Below are 14,943 nucleotides of genomic sequence, written 5' to 3'. Positions count from 1 at the left end.
GGCAGCCCAATGACTAGAAAGACAGTCTAGTCCTGGCAGCCTGTAAGCACTACGGTTCAGGGACCCATTAATGCTTTGGAAGCGCAGAGGAGGAAGAAACGCACTCTGCCTCGAGGAACCGGGGACAGTTTCCTGGAGAAGTTGAATGTTGGAAAATGGGGGAACCTCATTCAACAGGAAAAGGCAGGAAAGGGCTTCAAGGAGAGAGGTGTAGCCTTTATAAAGCCTTGGATGTGAGAAAGAGAAGAGTTGGGCATCCCCAGGCTCCGTGGGAAAGACGGAGTGAGAGAGATAGGAAGAGATCCCATCTTGAGGTGCCTTGAAGGGCACACGGCAGTGCATGGGCTCTTAATGCTCTAGAATCTAGATTATACACCAGTGGTGTCAAATATTTCGCTTTGTACCCCCCAAAGGAAATTTGAAAAATTATGTACCCCTTTTACATTTTAATGGATGTTAAAATATTATTAATGGATATTAATTTACCTAGTTGCAAAGAGTATAATTCTAGGCAGACTATAAATATTATAGTAGAAATCATACATTAATCTCTATGTATCCAAAGGAATCTAAATACTATAGTGATTTATACCTACTCACAACCACTGGAAAAAAATATAAGCTCAAACGCTTCTTTCACAGTGAGAAATTTATGTTGATAATCCCTCTCCTTGAATTCATATTTCAATAAAAAGTTGACTTCCTTGAATTTTTCTTCCACTATAGAATTTTATCCCAATGTAATATATTTTTGTGATTGAGAGTATTTTATTGATCACACTGTTATACCTCTTAACACTAAAAATATGAATAAAACTTACATGAAAATTTGAGTTTCCTATGAATATAACTCTAAGTATTAAAAAAAATTCTTCTGGATAGAGTTTTCATTATTAGTAAAATTAGCTTTTCTAAGCAGTATGTATTGCCAATTCGATAAACAATTCCTAAATAACAAAAGTAAAATTTTATTGGAATTGTACTCCTTAATGAGATGATTGGTCTTTTCGATTAGTACTTACATCTGTTGAAGAATGGCAAGACTCCATATCATGTCTGTTCCTATTTTTCATTATTGAAGAGGTAGGTGCTGAGAAAACATGTTTCCTTAAGTAAATGGAAATGGAAGGACTTTTGATAGAGTGATGTCCCTCCATTCTGTTACTTCTTCTGAGTTAAATATAAAAAATCTTAAAGTGATCTATCGTTGGAAATTATTCCAAATGACCCATCACCTGACAACTCCATTAACTACCCCTTCAATTGTGTTGAAAGCAAAGAACTAGAAACCACCTGACTTGCAAAAAAAAGTTGTTATCTAATCAATGGAGTCTTTATTTTTCTCAATTTCTGGGAAGTTATATTAAAATAAGAAAAAAGTTTTAGTAAGACTCTCCTTTTAATTATACCCATTACAGTTCACCAAGAGAGACCTTGTGAGAACTTAATATACTCAGAAAGAATTGGGAAGTTGAAATATTGTTCGTTTCAATATACTTTTGCCAACATAATATTTTAAGTATAATCTTTTCTCTTAATGCATACTTCATATATATCTTTGCTGAAGTTGGAGCTGCAGATTTAGTTCATCATGTTATGAGACATGTCCTCTGTGTAATCCAAAATGGCAAAGTCAGACCTTATCATTAATGCCAGGAACTAATCAGATTATCTTTCAGAAAACATATGGCTTCATTTTTCCTTTCACTTCTGTGTTTGAATTCTAAAATAGATACTTAGAGAGGGTTTCTCTAATATCTTCCATGCCTTTTTCGAGCCCGGCTAGAACCTTGAGAATTGTCATTCTGAACTCTAGATCTGACATATTACCGATGTCTGTATTGATTAGGTCCCTAGCCTTTGGTACTGCCTCTTGTTCTTTTTTTTGCGTTGAATTTTTACGTCTTGTCATTTTGGCCAGATAAGAGTAAATGAAGGGGCAAGTAAAATACTAAAAGGGTGACTTAGAGATAGAATATAGATGAATAGAAAAATAAGAGGGATGAAAGGGTGAGTGGGTGGGTAGGTGAGTAGATGGATGAATGAGTGAAAAGAAGGACAGACTGATCATGGACGGAGGGATAGATGGGAAGATAGATGATGTTTGGGTAGATAGAAATAATGGCTCATCTTTGACCATGCCCAACAGTTTTTATGTACAAACCTACTTTTTAACTTGAAAAATTTTCACCTGCTAAAAAAGACTTACAACTACAAAAATGTTTACAAATGTTTTGTTGGAAAAAAAAAAACCAGTATTTGATTTTAGATTGTTTTCTTAGCCATCCAGATTTAGAAATCAAACAATAAGATCCAAACACCATAAATACATACCTAGACAATTTTGAAAGGAAATATAACAAAATATCAATAGTGTTCATCTGGATTTGGGGCTTACAGTTGATTTTATTCTTTTTTTTTTTTAAAGTGATTTTATTTATTTATTTGCGAGAGAGAGAGCATGAGAAGGGGAAGGGACAGAGGGACAAGTAGACTCCCTGCTGAGCACAGAGCCGGACACAGGGCTCGACACAGGGCTGGATCCCAAGACACTAAGATCATGACCTGAGCTGAAGCCAGATGTTGAACCAACTGAGCCATCCATGCACCCCACAGCTGATTTTATTATTTAAAAAACTTTAGTATTTTCTAAAATATCCCAGAAAGTCACATACTCCTCTACAATTAGAAAAAACAATTATATTTTATCAAATAATTTCTCATTGAATAAGCTTTTTAATAGTTGCCCTTTACCTTACTAAGTTCTAGGAAAACATGAAATGACATTTTCTAGAATACCTTCAGCTCTCTGCTGGGTATTTTTGCGCACTGTGTCTCAGCTAATCCTCTTCCTCATGGGATTGTTACTTTTTACAGATTGTTACATTTGAGGCTCAGAGAAGTTAAAGGACATATCTAAGGCCTTTTACACAAGCAGGAATTGCACTGTTAACTGGCTAAATCATTCTAATCCAGACCAGTTGAAATTTGAAATCTATAGGCTTCTAAGTGTCACACTGAATATATAAAATATGGGATACTGAAAGTGAACATTGTCAATAACATTTATTAAAATAATCATTGCTATATTGTAGTCTATATGATTTGTACATACTTTCCCACAGTATTCCTTTCACTTTCTAATGACATTTCCTGGAGAACAAAAATGTTTAAATTTAATAAATTTGTAAATTTATTATTTTTATTATGTATAACATATATATTTATATATAACATATATGTTTATATATAACTTGTGTATTTATTATATATAGAATTTTAATATAGCCCTTTTGATGTCATATTTAAGAATCTTTAAATCCAAAGTCACAAAGATTTTCTTCTACATTTTCTAGAAGTTTCATAGTCTTAGCTCTTATCTTGAGACCTAATAATTGTGTGTGATTTTGAAATCAGATATATCACTTCTCCAACAGTGGTTTTCTAAATTTGGGGCTATTCTGGTTTCTACGTGTTTTCATTAAATTTTAGGATCAGTTTGCCAATCTTTACAAAAAAAAAGACGTTAGGATTTTGATTAGAAATGTGTTTAGTGTATAGGTCAATTTGGGGAGTACTGCTATCTTAACACCACTGTCTTCCAATCCATTACCATGATGCTGCTCTCCGTTTCTGTAAAGCACACTTTCATTTCTCTCAGCAATGGTTTTTAGTTTTCAGTGTTGCATTGCTTTTGTTAAATTTATTCCTACATATTTTTTGGTATATCGTGAATGGAATTTTTTCCTCAGTTTCAATTCTTAAAAATTTGTTGTTAATATAAACAAATATAATTGGTTTTTATATTACTCTTAAATCCTGCAATCTTATTAAACTTTCCTATTCAATATAGTAATTTTATTTAGATACCTCAGGATTTTCTATTCAGGATCATGCTGTCTGAAAATAAAGATGGTCTTACCCATTCCTTTCCAATTTTCAGACTTCTATTATTTTTATTTATTAAACTGATTAGAATTTTCAATAAAAATTGAATGTGGTGAGAGTGGACATCCTTCCTATGTTCCTGATCTTAGGACAAAAGCATTCAGTCTTTTGTCATTAAGTATGAAGCTGGCAGTAAGGTACTCAAAGATGCCCTTTATCAGGTTAAGAAAGTTCCTTTTTATAATTTATTGAGTGTTTCTGACATGGATAGGTGATAGATTTTGTCAAATCATGTTTCTCTTTCTTTTGGGGATGCTAATGTAGTTACAACCTCGACTAATTCAGTATATTCTATTAACTGATTTTCAGATGTTAATACCATCGTACATATCTAGGATAAATTCCAGTTGGTCATGGGTATAATTCTTTTTATATGTTGCTGGATTCAGTTCGTCAATATTTTGTCAAAGATTTTTGTCAATTTTGGATTTTTCTTGTAGCATAAATGTTTAAAGTTTTAAATTTTCCTCTAAGCACCGGTATAGCTACATTCCATAAAATTTGGTATATTGTACTTTCTTTTAAGCCAAACTATTTTCTAATTTCTCTGATTTCCTCTTTTATCTATTTTTTTAAATTGTGCACATTGTTTTTTTTCCCCAGATTTCTTCTTGTTGTTGATTCTTAATTTAACTGGATAAATGTTTGTATGATTTCAGATTTTTTAAAATGGATTGATACTTGTCTTATTGTCTAGTATATGGTCCATAGAGGACAATGTGCCATGTATAGTTAAAAAATAATGTGTACTTTTCTGTAGTTGAATGGAATGTTCTATAGATGTTAGTTGGGTCAAGTTAGTTGTTAAGTGTTGTTCAGGTCTTCTATATCCTTACTGACTTTTTGTCCCCTTGTTCTATCAGTTATAGAGGGAGGAGCATTGACATTTTCAACTACTGTTGAACTATCTGCTTTTCTTTTGAATTTTTTAATTAAATTTTTAAATTTTTGTTTTTTGGGGCTCTGTTATTAAGTGCATGCACATTAACAATTGTTACTTCTTTCTTGATATATTGATCTGTTTATCATTATGGAAGATACTTCTCTGTCTTAGGATTATTTCCCTTTTCTTTCTTTTCTTTCTTTTTTTTTTTTTTTAGAGAGATTGAGACTCTGAGCAGGGGAGGGACAGAGGGTGAGGGAGAGAAAGAATCCGTAGCAGGCTCCACTTAGTATGGAGCCCGATGTAGGGCTTGATCCCATGACCCTGAGATCACGACCTGAGCTGAAATCAAGAGTTGGATACCCCATTGACTGAGCCACCCAGGCACCCCAGGATTGTTTCATATCTTAAAGTATATTTTGTCTGATAATGCTTTACTTACTCCAACTATCTTACTTTCAACCTATTTGTCTTTGAATCTAAAGTGCATCTCTAGGAAACAATGTAGTGGGGTCTTGTCTTGTTTATCTCTTTGATCGTCTTGTGTTTTGATTGACAAGGGCAGGTCATCCACATACGTGGAAACTAACAAACAGCTGTGCAAATAGATGGACATATCATAACTTTACAGGGATTTTACTCCACTTAATGCTTTGTAACATTCTTTTCTTTCCTCTTTCCTGTAGTACATTTGGTCTATGATCTAGTTTCACCCTCCTCCCCAAAATTTATTCATAGTCTTCCTGAAGAAAAGCATACTGTTAACTTGACTTCTTTCAGTTTTGCTCACTTTGTGACCTTTCCCCAAAGCTGTGGCTTGCTCTGTCTCTAGACTGTCTTTGTGGTCTTCCTCTTCAGAGTTGTGAGCCCAGAACAATCCAGGAAAAAAACGTAGGCGGAGTGAAAGTTGAGATGATCAGAAACCTACCATTTGTGCTAAGGTTGGAGTTAAATTCGAGAATTTGAAAATAAAAGCAGGGGAATTAAAGAGAGGAGAAGGTGTGAAAAGTGGGGGACAAAGTACAGGGGGCTTCAGCGGAGAGCCAGGGGGTGACCTGTTAGAGCAGCTTGGTCTGCAGGACCTAGGAAGGTGAACGTGAGCTGCAGGCCCTGGAGAATGACTTGACTGTGTTGCTGAGACAAGCCCCGGAGCTACACCAGCCGGGAGACCCCACATGGGAGCGGTCAGGACTGGGGACAGAGACATGCCTTCAGAGGCTGAGAACTTACATGGCAGAGGGGTACATAACCCCGCCCTCAGAACTGAGACCAGCCCTCAGAGAGGAAAGAAGAGAACCCTGGTGGAGGAGGGGGTAGGGCGACTAAATGTAAACACAGAAGGGGTAACATGAAGAGTTTTCGGTTAGCAGCAGCAGTGGTGGCTTAGCAACAAGTGTTCAGTTACAGAGAAAAAGAGAAAATGAAATTTCTGGATATAAGATTGTGATCGTAAATTTTTAAACTTTTCTGCCAGCTCTGTCTAAATCTTTCCTATTTTTGTTGGTGACCCTGTCATCTTACCACTCACCACTTTCTCATCATTCAAACTAAAAAGTCATCTCTTACCACTCTGTCTGGGATGCTGGGAGTGGGAGCGGGGTGGGGAGACGGGGGTTAATGGACTCTGAAGACGTTCTGTATAGTTAATCAAACATGGATGAGGGGGAAGAAAGGTGATGTCTTTTTTGGTTTTGTTTTGTTTCTTAACCTTTTAGAAGGTTTCCTGAGCACCATGTGCTGCTTTATAAAATAAAAATTTTTAAAAAACCCTCAAATCTCAATGAATTAATTTAAAATGTCAATGATTTAGAAACATAAAGATTACTTTGCCCCTAAATCACCCAGGTAGAGAAATGATGTTTTGCAGAAATGAACATGGCTTATTATTGATTCCATAACATTTGGAAAGTGGCAGGAAGGAGCACTGCTTATTCAAGCGCATTAGAAACAGCATTTGCTTAGTGATCAAATGAGAGGTACAGTTCTGTGCCAACAAATCATGGTAAATTGGGAGGGGGCCACTGGGGCTTTGCACAGCTTGATTCTGCAATATGTTTAAGTCCATGTCCTCCACTTCTGCCTGTGGTCTCTACTGTAAAGGCTACTTCTGGGACTGATGCTGAAGGTTTTTGTTTCCATAGGGATATTGGCTTAATGTCTCAGTCACATCTGTGGTGGTTTTTTTTAGAGTTACCTCTCCAGTCACAGCACTCCCCACTTCCATGAGAGCAGTCTTCTCACCCCACAAATACATCTGTGCAGTAGGCTCTCCTCATTGCCACCTGCCCCTTACTAAGTGTCCTAAAACTTGGCCCAGATTCTTGGTTTAACAGCAAGGAAAGTCCATCTCTGTGTGTGCTGAGAAATGGTAGGCAAACACTGGACTGTGGGAGCCCATAATCAACCAAAGGGCCTAGAGCAATAAAACCAGCTGGTCTGTGGGGTCAGAGATGGAAGCAGTACCAAAAGGCCAGGGAAAACTCCCTGGGACCCTGGCAGCCACCATTTTTGGGATCCTGGCTCATTGTTTTTAGAAAAATGGAGTGAGCTCTGTTTTTGTGACTTTTGATTCCAAAATTCATGCTTGGGATTCTCATAAGAAAACTCCTTCCTTTTTCTTTTCTGCTTACCCTAGCTTAACTCAAGTTAATTCCTGCTACTTACAACCACAGGAGTGATGATTGGGGTTGCCAAAACCCAATGTCTAGGAAACAAGATAAGGGGATGGGCACATGACAATAGGAAAACAATAGTTAAAACACTAATTTTTTAAAAAAATATGGGATTAGATAGGACACAAAAAGCATAACAGGCGAAAGAAAAAAAAATAGATAAACTGGACTTCATCAAAATGTAAAACTTCTGCACTTCCAAGGATACCATCAAGAAAGTAAAGAAACCCCTACAAAATGGGGGGAAATATTTACAAATCATATATTTGATAAGGGATATATATATATCTAGATGATATAAATAACTTTTACAATTCAACAACAAAAAGACAGTAATCCAATTTAAAAATGGGCAGATGAGAGTCGCCTGTGTGGCTCATTCAGTTAAGCATCTGACTTTGAATTTCAGCTTGGGGTATAATCTCAAGGTCTTGGATTCGAGCCCTACGTTGGGCTCCAGCTCTGTGCTCAGCATGGAGTCTGCTAGAGATTCTCTCTCCCTCTCCCTCTGCCCTTCCCCTTATTCATGCTCTCTAAATAAATAAATAAAATCTTAAAAATAGAAGGGCAAATGGCTTGAATAGACATTTTGTCAAAGGAGATATGCAAATGGTCAATAAGCACATGGAAAGCTGTTCAACATCGTCATTATTTTGGGAAATTCACATCAAAACTCGAAGGAGGTATCCCTTCATATCCTCTAGGATGACTATAATAAGAGAGATGGGTAATAACAAGGGATTGGGGAGGTTATGGGGAATTCGTACCCTCTTGTTCATGAGTGTAGAGATGTAAAACAGTGCCACAGCTCTAGAAAACAGTCTGGCAGATCCTCAAAACGTTAAACATTGAGTTACCCTATGACCTGGAAATTCCACTTCTGGGCATATACCCAAAAGAAAAGAAAACAAATGTCCACACAAAACCCTTGTACATGGATATCTGTAGCAGAATTATTCAGAGTAGCTAAGAACTGGAAACAACCCATATGTCCATCAATAATGACTAGATAAACAATGTGCGGCATATCCAGACGATGCAATATTATTCATTCATAAGAAGAAAGGAAGTTAGTGCATGTCACAGCACGGAAGAACCTTGAAAGCCTTGTGCTAAGTCAAAGAAGCCAATGACAAAAAGCCATGCATCCTTCCATTCCATTTATAAGAAGTGTTCATTAGAGACATAAGGGAGACTAGTGATTTTCAAGTGCTGAAGGGACAAGGAGATAGGGAGTGGCTGCTAATAAATACTGGGTTTTTCTTTAGCTTGATAAAAGTGCTTGAATTAAATATTGATGATCAAGACACAGTTAATGAATATACTAAATAAACATTATACTTTAAAAGGGTAACTATCGTATCGAATTGTATCTCGACAAAGCTAGAAAATAAAATTTTATTTAAAAAAATGTGGGGAAGAAATACTGTGTCCCAACCTAATCACTTAGAAAACAAACAAACATAATAACACTTGCAGTGATATCTAAGGCAAGTTTTTAAATGGCTGTGTAAACTTGGCCAAGTTGCTTGTTTCTCTGAGTCTCAATTGTTTCTCCTGCCCAGTGGATATGGTGATGATTTATAAACCATAAGGTCATTCTAATGATTAAATGAGGTAGTCCATATAAATCTCTTGGAAGAATGTTAATTACACAATATGTGCTCAATAAATGTTAGCAGTCTCATAGTTATTAACTTACAAATGTAATTGCTACGGCTGAAGAGCCCTTCCTTTCCCCACGCACCACTCCAATTAGCCCAGATGCAACTCAGAAAAAAGATAGAGGGCAGCATCGAGAAATGCCAGGAAGAGGCAAGAATGGCTGCAGACCAGCAGCAAAAAAATTTCATGAGTAAGAAACAATTACGATCACTAAAAGTGCGTCTTCATCAAAACGGATGGAACCCAATTAATTCAATTGAACTGCATGAAAATGGGAAAGCAGAACTACTTCCATGTGTTGAGAAGGTGACTCTAAATATTTTATTTTATTAGGAGCTTATAAATCAAGGCCAGTGTATACTTTAATGAACAAGGGAAAATTTTATTTTGGAATGGTGATTAGGATATTGCCAGCAGCTAACTAAGATGATTCACCTACCCTTATCCAACCACTCAGTTGGATGACCAGAAATCCTACTGGCTCACCAACTTTTCTCAAGGTTGCCCAGCACCTTTAAGCAGAGAGGTAATGACAATGGAATCTTTGAGACCCCTGAGGCTTCCGTCTTCAACATTTGGGTGGAAACTCTTCTAGAATTCTAACACTTTACCCTACTCCTATTCTTTTTCACCCAGCTTATATTTTCACCTTCCTCTGGCGACTTTATGAATATGATGAGGTTCTTGCGTTCGGCAGTTATCTGCTTTGAAATGGCTTGCCTTCGCTCTGTGCCTCTGGGCTTTCTGCGGGCCCTCCCAAGAATGCTGTGGTTTATAGGGCTCCTGGGAAGGTGGGTATCACTATGTGCACTAAGTGCCCAATTTGTCTTTCATCTTAAACACCGTAATCTTTACAGTCCAGATTCTCATTTTTTTTTTTCTCCTAACCTGGGTAGTGAATTCCTGAGGACAGAGACATTTTAAAAATTATTGGTATTCACCTTTGTGTCTCTAACTCAGAGCACAGGGCCTGGCATGTGGTGGCCACTCAATGACCATGTGGGGGATGGACACGAGGAAGGTGCCTTTGTGCCAGTGGACTTGAAGTCATATTGTCCTGCTTTTCATCAGAAAGGAATGGAAGACTAGCCAGTATCCCTTCTCTTCTCCTGCCTCCTCCACAATGCTCCTCCACTTACTACCAGCTTCCCTCACTGCTTCCTAAGACATGTCCCACATTGGCCCCATAAACCAGAGCACCCCCAGATTCCCTTTAAGGAGATCCGCCCTCCCCTTGTTGCTGGGACTGTTGGTGTTAAGAGCTCACACCACGTGCCTCTGAAGGCATTGCCTCCCCCCAAGGGAGCTCCCCATGGGGTTGGTTCTTATCCAGTGACTGCTCACTGTGGTAGTTCCAGAGTCTAGACCCACCTCAGACCACTCTGAGGAGCCTTTCTGGCTCCAGAGTTCTCTGTGGGATTGACAGGGTGGGTGGGTGGGGGTGTGTGTGTGTGTGTGTGTGTGTGTGTGTGTGTATCTACAGCATAGCCCATATTTTCCTCCTAACTACTCCTGCTGCTTCACCCTTCCTCGTGGTGATTTCCCCAAAATCACACCTCGATGGGACACCTGGGGGCTCAGTGGGTTAAGCCTCTGCCTTCGGCTCAGGTCATGATCTCAGGGTCCTGGGATCGAGCCCCACATCGGGCTCTCTGCTCGGCAGGGAGCCCGCTTCTTCCTCTCTCTCTGCCTGCTTTTCTGCCTACTTGTGATCTCTGTCTGTCAAATAAATAAATAAATAAATAAATAAATAAAATCTTAAAAAAAAAAAAAGAACACACCTCAATAAAATCCCCTGTTTACAAATGGGGAGTTAAAAAAAATGGAGTATTTGACCCCTGTTTCTCCAAGGAACCATCCAGACAGTGAGCCCTCCAGCTGGGACGGCCGGCAGGCCCTGGCTCAGCACAGTCAGTGACGAGTCCATGTTGATTGCATGACCGACTCCTCTCACCCTTGCCTTTCCTCTGACCACGAGGACAGTCAACAACTCCAGGCAGAGTTAGCCAGAAGTTGTGAACTGGGAAAAGGGGTGTTAAAGCATCATCAATCCTAGCCACAGCAGACTCCCTGAGCTCTGGGGGCCACATTTGCATAGGAAACCAAATGAACCCCCATGGCTAAAGAGGAAGGCCACAAATTCCTCAACACTCCCCATGGAAAGGAGGGAACTATGTCCTCTACCCTTGAGTCTGAGGAGAAGGATCAGGACCACCTTCAGCAACAGAAGATGATGCTGAGGTCACAGGCCATTTTCCTTCTACTGTGCAGTGCTGCCCACTATCCTTCTGACAGAGGTAAGAATTTCAGGCTCTTCTAAGGTTTGCCCACCCAAGAGAAAAAAAAAAGTGCCAGTCACCAGCGAGGTGGAGGACTTTCACAACTAATTCAAACTAGCAACTGGGTAGGGTATTTTTATGTGGTCGTGTGAAAGCTCAGTCTCAGGCTCAAAGGTTTTCTCTGTTGGTGAGGCTGCTGGCTCCCGACCTGGAACTCACAGCCAGTGACGTCATTAGATAGGTGATTTACTACCCAAGCGGAGTATTTGACCCCATTGTTATGTCCACTTGAAAAATAGACAAAACCCTCACTTACCTACGCAAGTGTGGCCCTTGGAGTGTCCAGTGCTGGGCTGGTCGTCAGAGGCTGGAGAGGCCAATGTGTGAAGGGGCAGGAGTAAGGACAGAGTCGTCGCCAAAAGGATATTCCAGAGGGACTTCATCTCAGGGCTGTGCACCAGAGAGATCAGCCTGCGTAGAGAGGCCGCCCTCTGAGGGATGCCGAAGCTGGGGCCACAGAAGCTCTTGCTCAAGCTCCCCTCCTCTCACGTCCTCTCTTGGAAACACTCCCACCACACACGCCCCACACTCTCACATAGACACACTTTTCATAAGTGTGAAGGGACTAGAAAAACATACAAACACTCACAGACCCCCTTGTTCCTCTTGCGGAACCCCCAGCGAGAGCCAGAGGCCTGCGCCCGGTTAAGAGCCGCGAAGAGTCTCTGGGAGGCGGGAGGCAGGGTTTCTGAGTTACAAGCTGCAGCCAAGGACAGACCCAGGTGGCCGCAGCGGCAACAACGTGCCCTTCTGTGCTCGCCAGCTGAAGTCAGTCAGAAGCACGGGGAACCTCAAGGCTTACCAGAATCATCCTGTGGGGTGGTTAGGAGGCCCTTCCCCTTTCGCTTGTGCAAAATGAAACAAAACTAAAACTGAAGGTTTGAAAAAAAAAAAAAAACCACAAACACACACCCTTTAGCAATGTGACCAGCAGCATCTACACATTCTAGAGATTATAATTTGCTCTATTCAGAAGTTATCTAGTTTTGCTCTAAATAATTTTATATGGTGAGATCGAGCTCCTTATTCTCTTGCTGAAGAATATTCTGGTCAAGTTGTTCTTTTCCTCAAGCTTTCTCAGGGCCTTCAGTCCAGTACGCAGGGAAAAACAATATAGACAGGAAAGAGCACTCAGTATGGCTGGATTTTAAATCTAATGAGAAAAAGGACGTGCTGGAATTAACCTCTTCATATTTACTTGACTGAGTGTGATGCATCTCTTTTCTCCAGAATTTCAAAACATGTTAATATTCCCCACCTGTAGATGATTTGTTCACTTTTAAGAGACCAATTTTCTGTTTTGAAGATGAGAACCAAATACTGTTTCTCTGGGTTGGGGGGGGCGGGTGGAACCAGATCATAGATAGAGAAGAGACATATAATCTAAGTGCTTTGCTTTGAAATAGGATACAGCAAAGTCATTGCCATTCTCAGGCAAGATAAGGGGATTGGGCCAAAGTCCCACCATCTAGATAAGCCTGGGAAAATCCTGCAGTTTTTATTCCCCTTTGTTTAGGCTCTGAGGAAAGCTTATTATAAAATGTGTGAAATATTATGAAAGCTATCAGACTTGGTAGAGAGCTTTACTTCTCCTCTTCCTGCTTTTACTTAAGAAATAGCAATTAAGGGGTGCCTGGGTGGCTCAGTGGGTTAAGCCGCTGCCTTCGGCTCAGGTCATGATCCCCAGGTTCTGGGATCGAGCCCTGCATCGGGCTCTCTGCACGGCAGGGGGCCTGCTTCCTCCTCTCTCTCTGTCTCTGCCTGCCTCTCTGCCTACTTGTGATCTCTGTCTGCCAAATAAATAAATAAATAAATCTTTAAAAAAAAAAAAAAACCAGAAATGGCAATTAAAATAGCAGGCAGAATTTTAGAGTTGTATTCTTTCCAGGATGTAGGAAATACTAATTTTTATGGTTTGAAGATTTCTTTGTAAGCATTAGTTTAATAAAGGCCAATTGGTCAAATCTCTGAATCTGCAGCAGAGACATCATATGCCAGAATGTTCTCCTGCTTATGTTCCAGGACAGGTTGGACCAACAGATGCCATGGATGACCCTGGTCACCATGGAACTGTGATTTCCTTTGAGGCTGGTCCTCAAGGTCCCCGACCCTGTGACCAAGGAAAGCTCTGGAGGTCACCAGGTCATAGGTCACCACAGAGGGCAGGGCCTAGAGAAGTTCTAGAGACTTCCTGGAGAGGCCACATAATGGAATGATTAAGAGCTTTTACTGCAAAGACAAAAAGACCTATGTCCAAATATAACCTTTAAATGCTTCAGTTTCCTCATTTATATTGGAATAGTAATAATATTTGTCCTACAGGGTTGCTGGAAGGACTAACATAAATGATGTAACCCAACTATAAAGCAGTGTACCTGGCAAGAAGACAGCGCTTCGTAAATCAAAGCTTTGGTTATGATTCCAGCAGCAGTGTGATGAAATCTGCACCCCAGGCCAGCCTTGGAGAGAGGGATAAGACACCCGCACAAGGTGCAGGCCAAGGTGTGGGAAAACGGCATGGGTTAGAGAAGGCAGCATCTATCGAATGCCTTCTGTGTACTGGGCAACACTCCAGGAATGCACAGTTTCATCTGCTAACCCATAGGTAGGTGAGGAATCTTCCGGCAGCTTCCAGAAGAGCACTTGGCATTGACTCTGGGCCTCCTGAGGTTCTTTTGGTCTAGATTTATAGCTGTGAGCAGGCTGTAAGCAGGCCTCTCGGGGTGAGAGGAATTTCTCAGCATAATGCTGTATGCAAGTTTTCAGCCTTGGTCAATGTGTGTGCAATGCCGGCAGTTCTGCCTACAACCACCCCCCACCCCCCAGGCAGGAACAGTGAGCCCTGAGGCAACCTGGGGTGCTTAGGCTTCAGGGCTGGCCAAACTGGGAATTCCTGGCTTAGATGTACAGCGCTGACCAAGTCCTTGACTGTTTCCAGGGGTGAGATTTCTCAGCTGTGCCGGTATGTCATAGTTATACTTGACACATGGTAGGTTTTCCACAGAGTGATTTTCATGCTTGAAGGTCAAGTTCTTACTGGGCAGGGTCAAAAGAAGAACATAGAAATCAGGAAGTGATTTCTGCTAACTAATGTTAAAGCAAAAGTATGTGCCTGCATTTCCCCAAACACCACCTTTCTGTCACCAAGTGGGGGGTTCCTCGAGGTGTCCCCCAGACTGGCTGCTCTCATTTCCCCCCTCGGGGCTGCCTATGTTCATTGATCATTGAGTGCACAAGACCTAGGATCTCTGCCCAACTTGCTGAAAGGCTCTGGATCTGCCCGCGGCTTATAATAATTAGCTGGACCCCTGGACAGTGTCCCTAGGGGACCCCTGCTGTCAGATGCTCCAGTTCGGATTTTCTTGATATCTGCTTTAAGGAAAGAGATTTCTTCCTTGCAGCATTTTGTTACTTTACTTGGGGAGTTTCAAACCAC

The 14,943-nt window shown here is 40.4% G+C and overlaps 1 protein-coding gene across 3 annotated transcripts in view; it reads right to left on the bottom strand.

Moving 5' to 3' along the window:
* The window catches only part of AOAH (acyloxyacyl hydrolase), a 160,378-nt gene extending 148,005 nt beyond the window's left edge, over window positions 1-12,373 (bottom strand). The window contains exons 1-2 of one of the 3 annotated variants that reach the window (XM_082693165.1): window positions 12,310-12,373; window positions 11,764-11,918 (exon numbers count right to left, since the gene is read on the bottom strand). In XM_082693165.1, coding sequence (XP_082549291.1) covers window positions 11,764-11,890 — 127 coding nt within the window. In that variant the 5' untranslated portion in view covers window positions 11,891-11,918; window positions 12,310-12,373. Of the gene's footprint in view, window positions 1-11,763 lie in introns of all 3 variants that reach the window. The other 2 variants (XM_082693164.1, XM_082693163.1) reach the window with 2 other exon arrangements.
* Between the last annotated feature and the right edge of the window lie 2,570 nt (window positions 12,374-14,943).

This window comes from Mustela nivalis (genome assembly GCF_964662115.1).
Source record: "Mustela nivalis genome assembly, chromosome: 12".
Classification (NCBI taxonomy): Eukaryota; Metazoa; Chordata; class Mammalia; order Carnivora; family Mustelidae; genus Mustela; species Mustela nivalis.
Note: the sequence above shows the minus strand (reverse complement) of the source record. Positions and strands in the feature narration are given on the sequence as shown.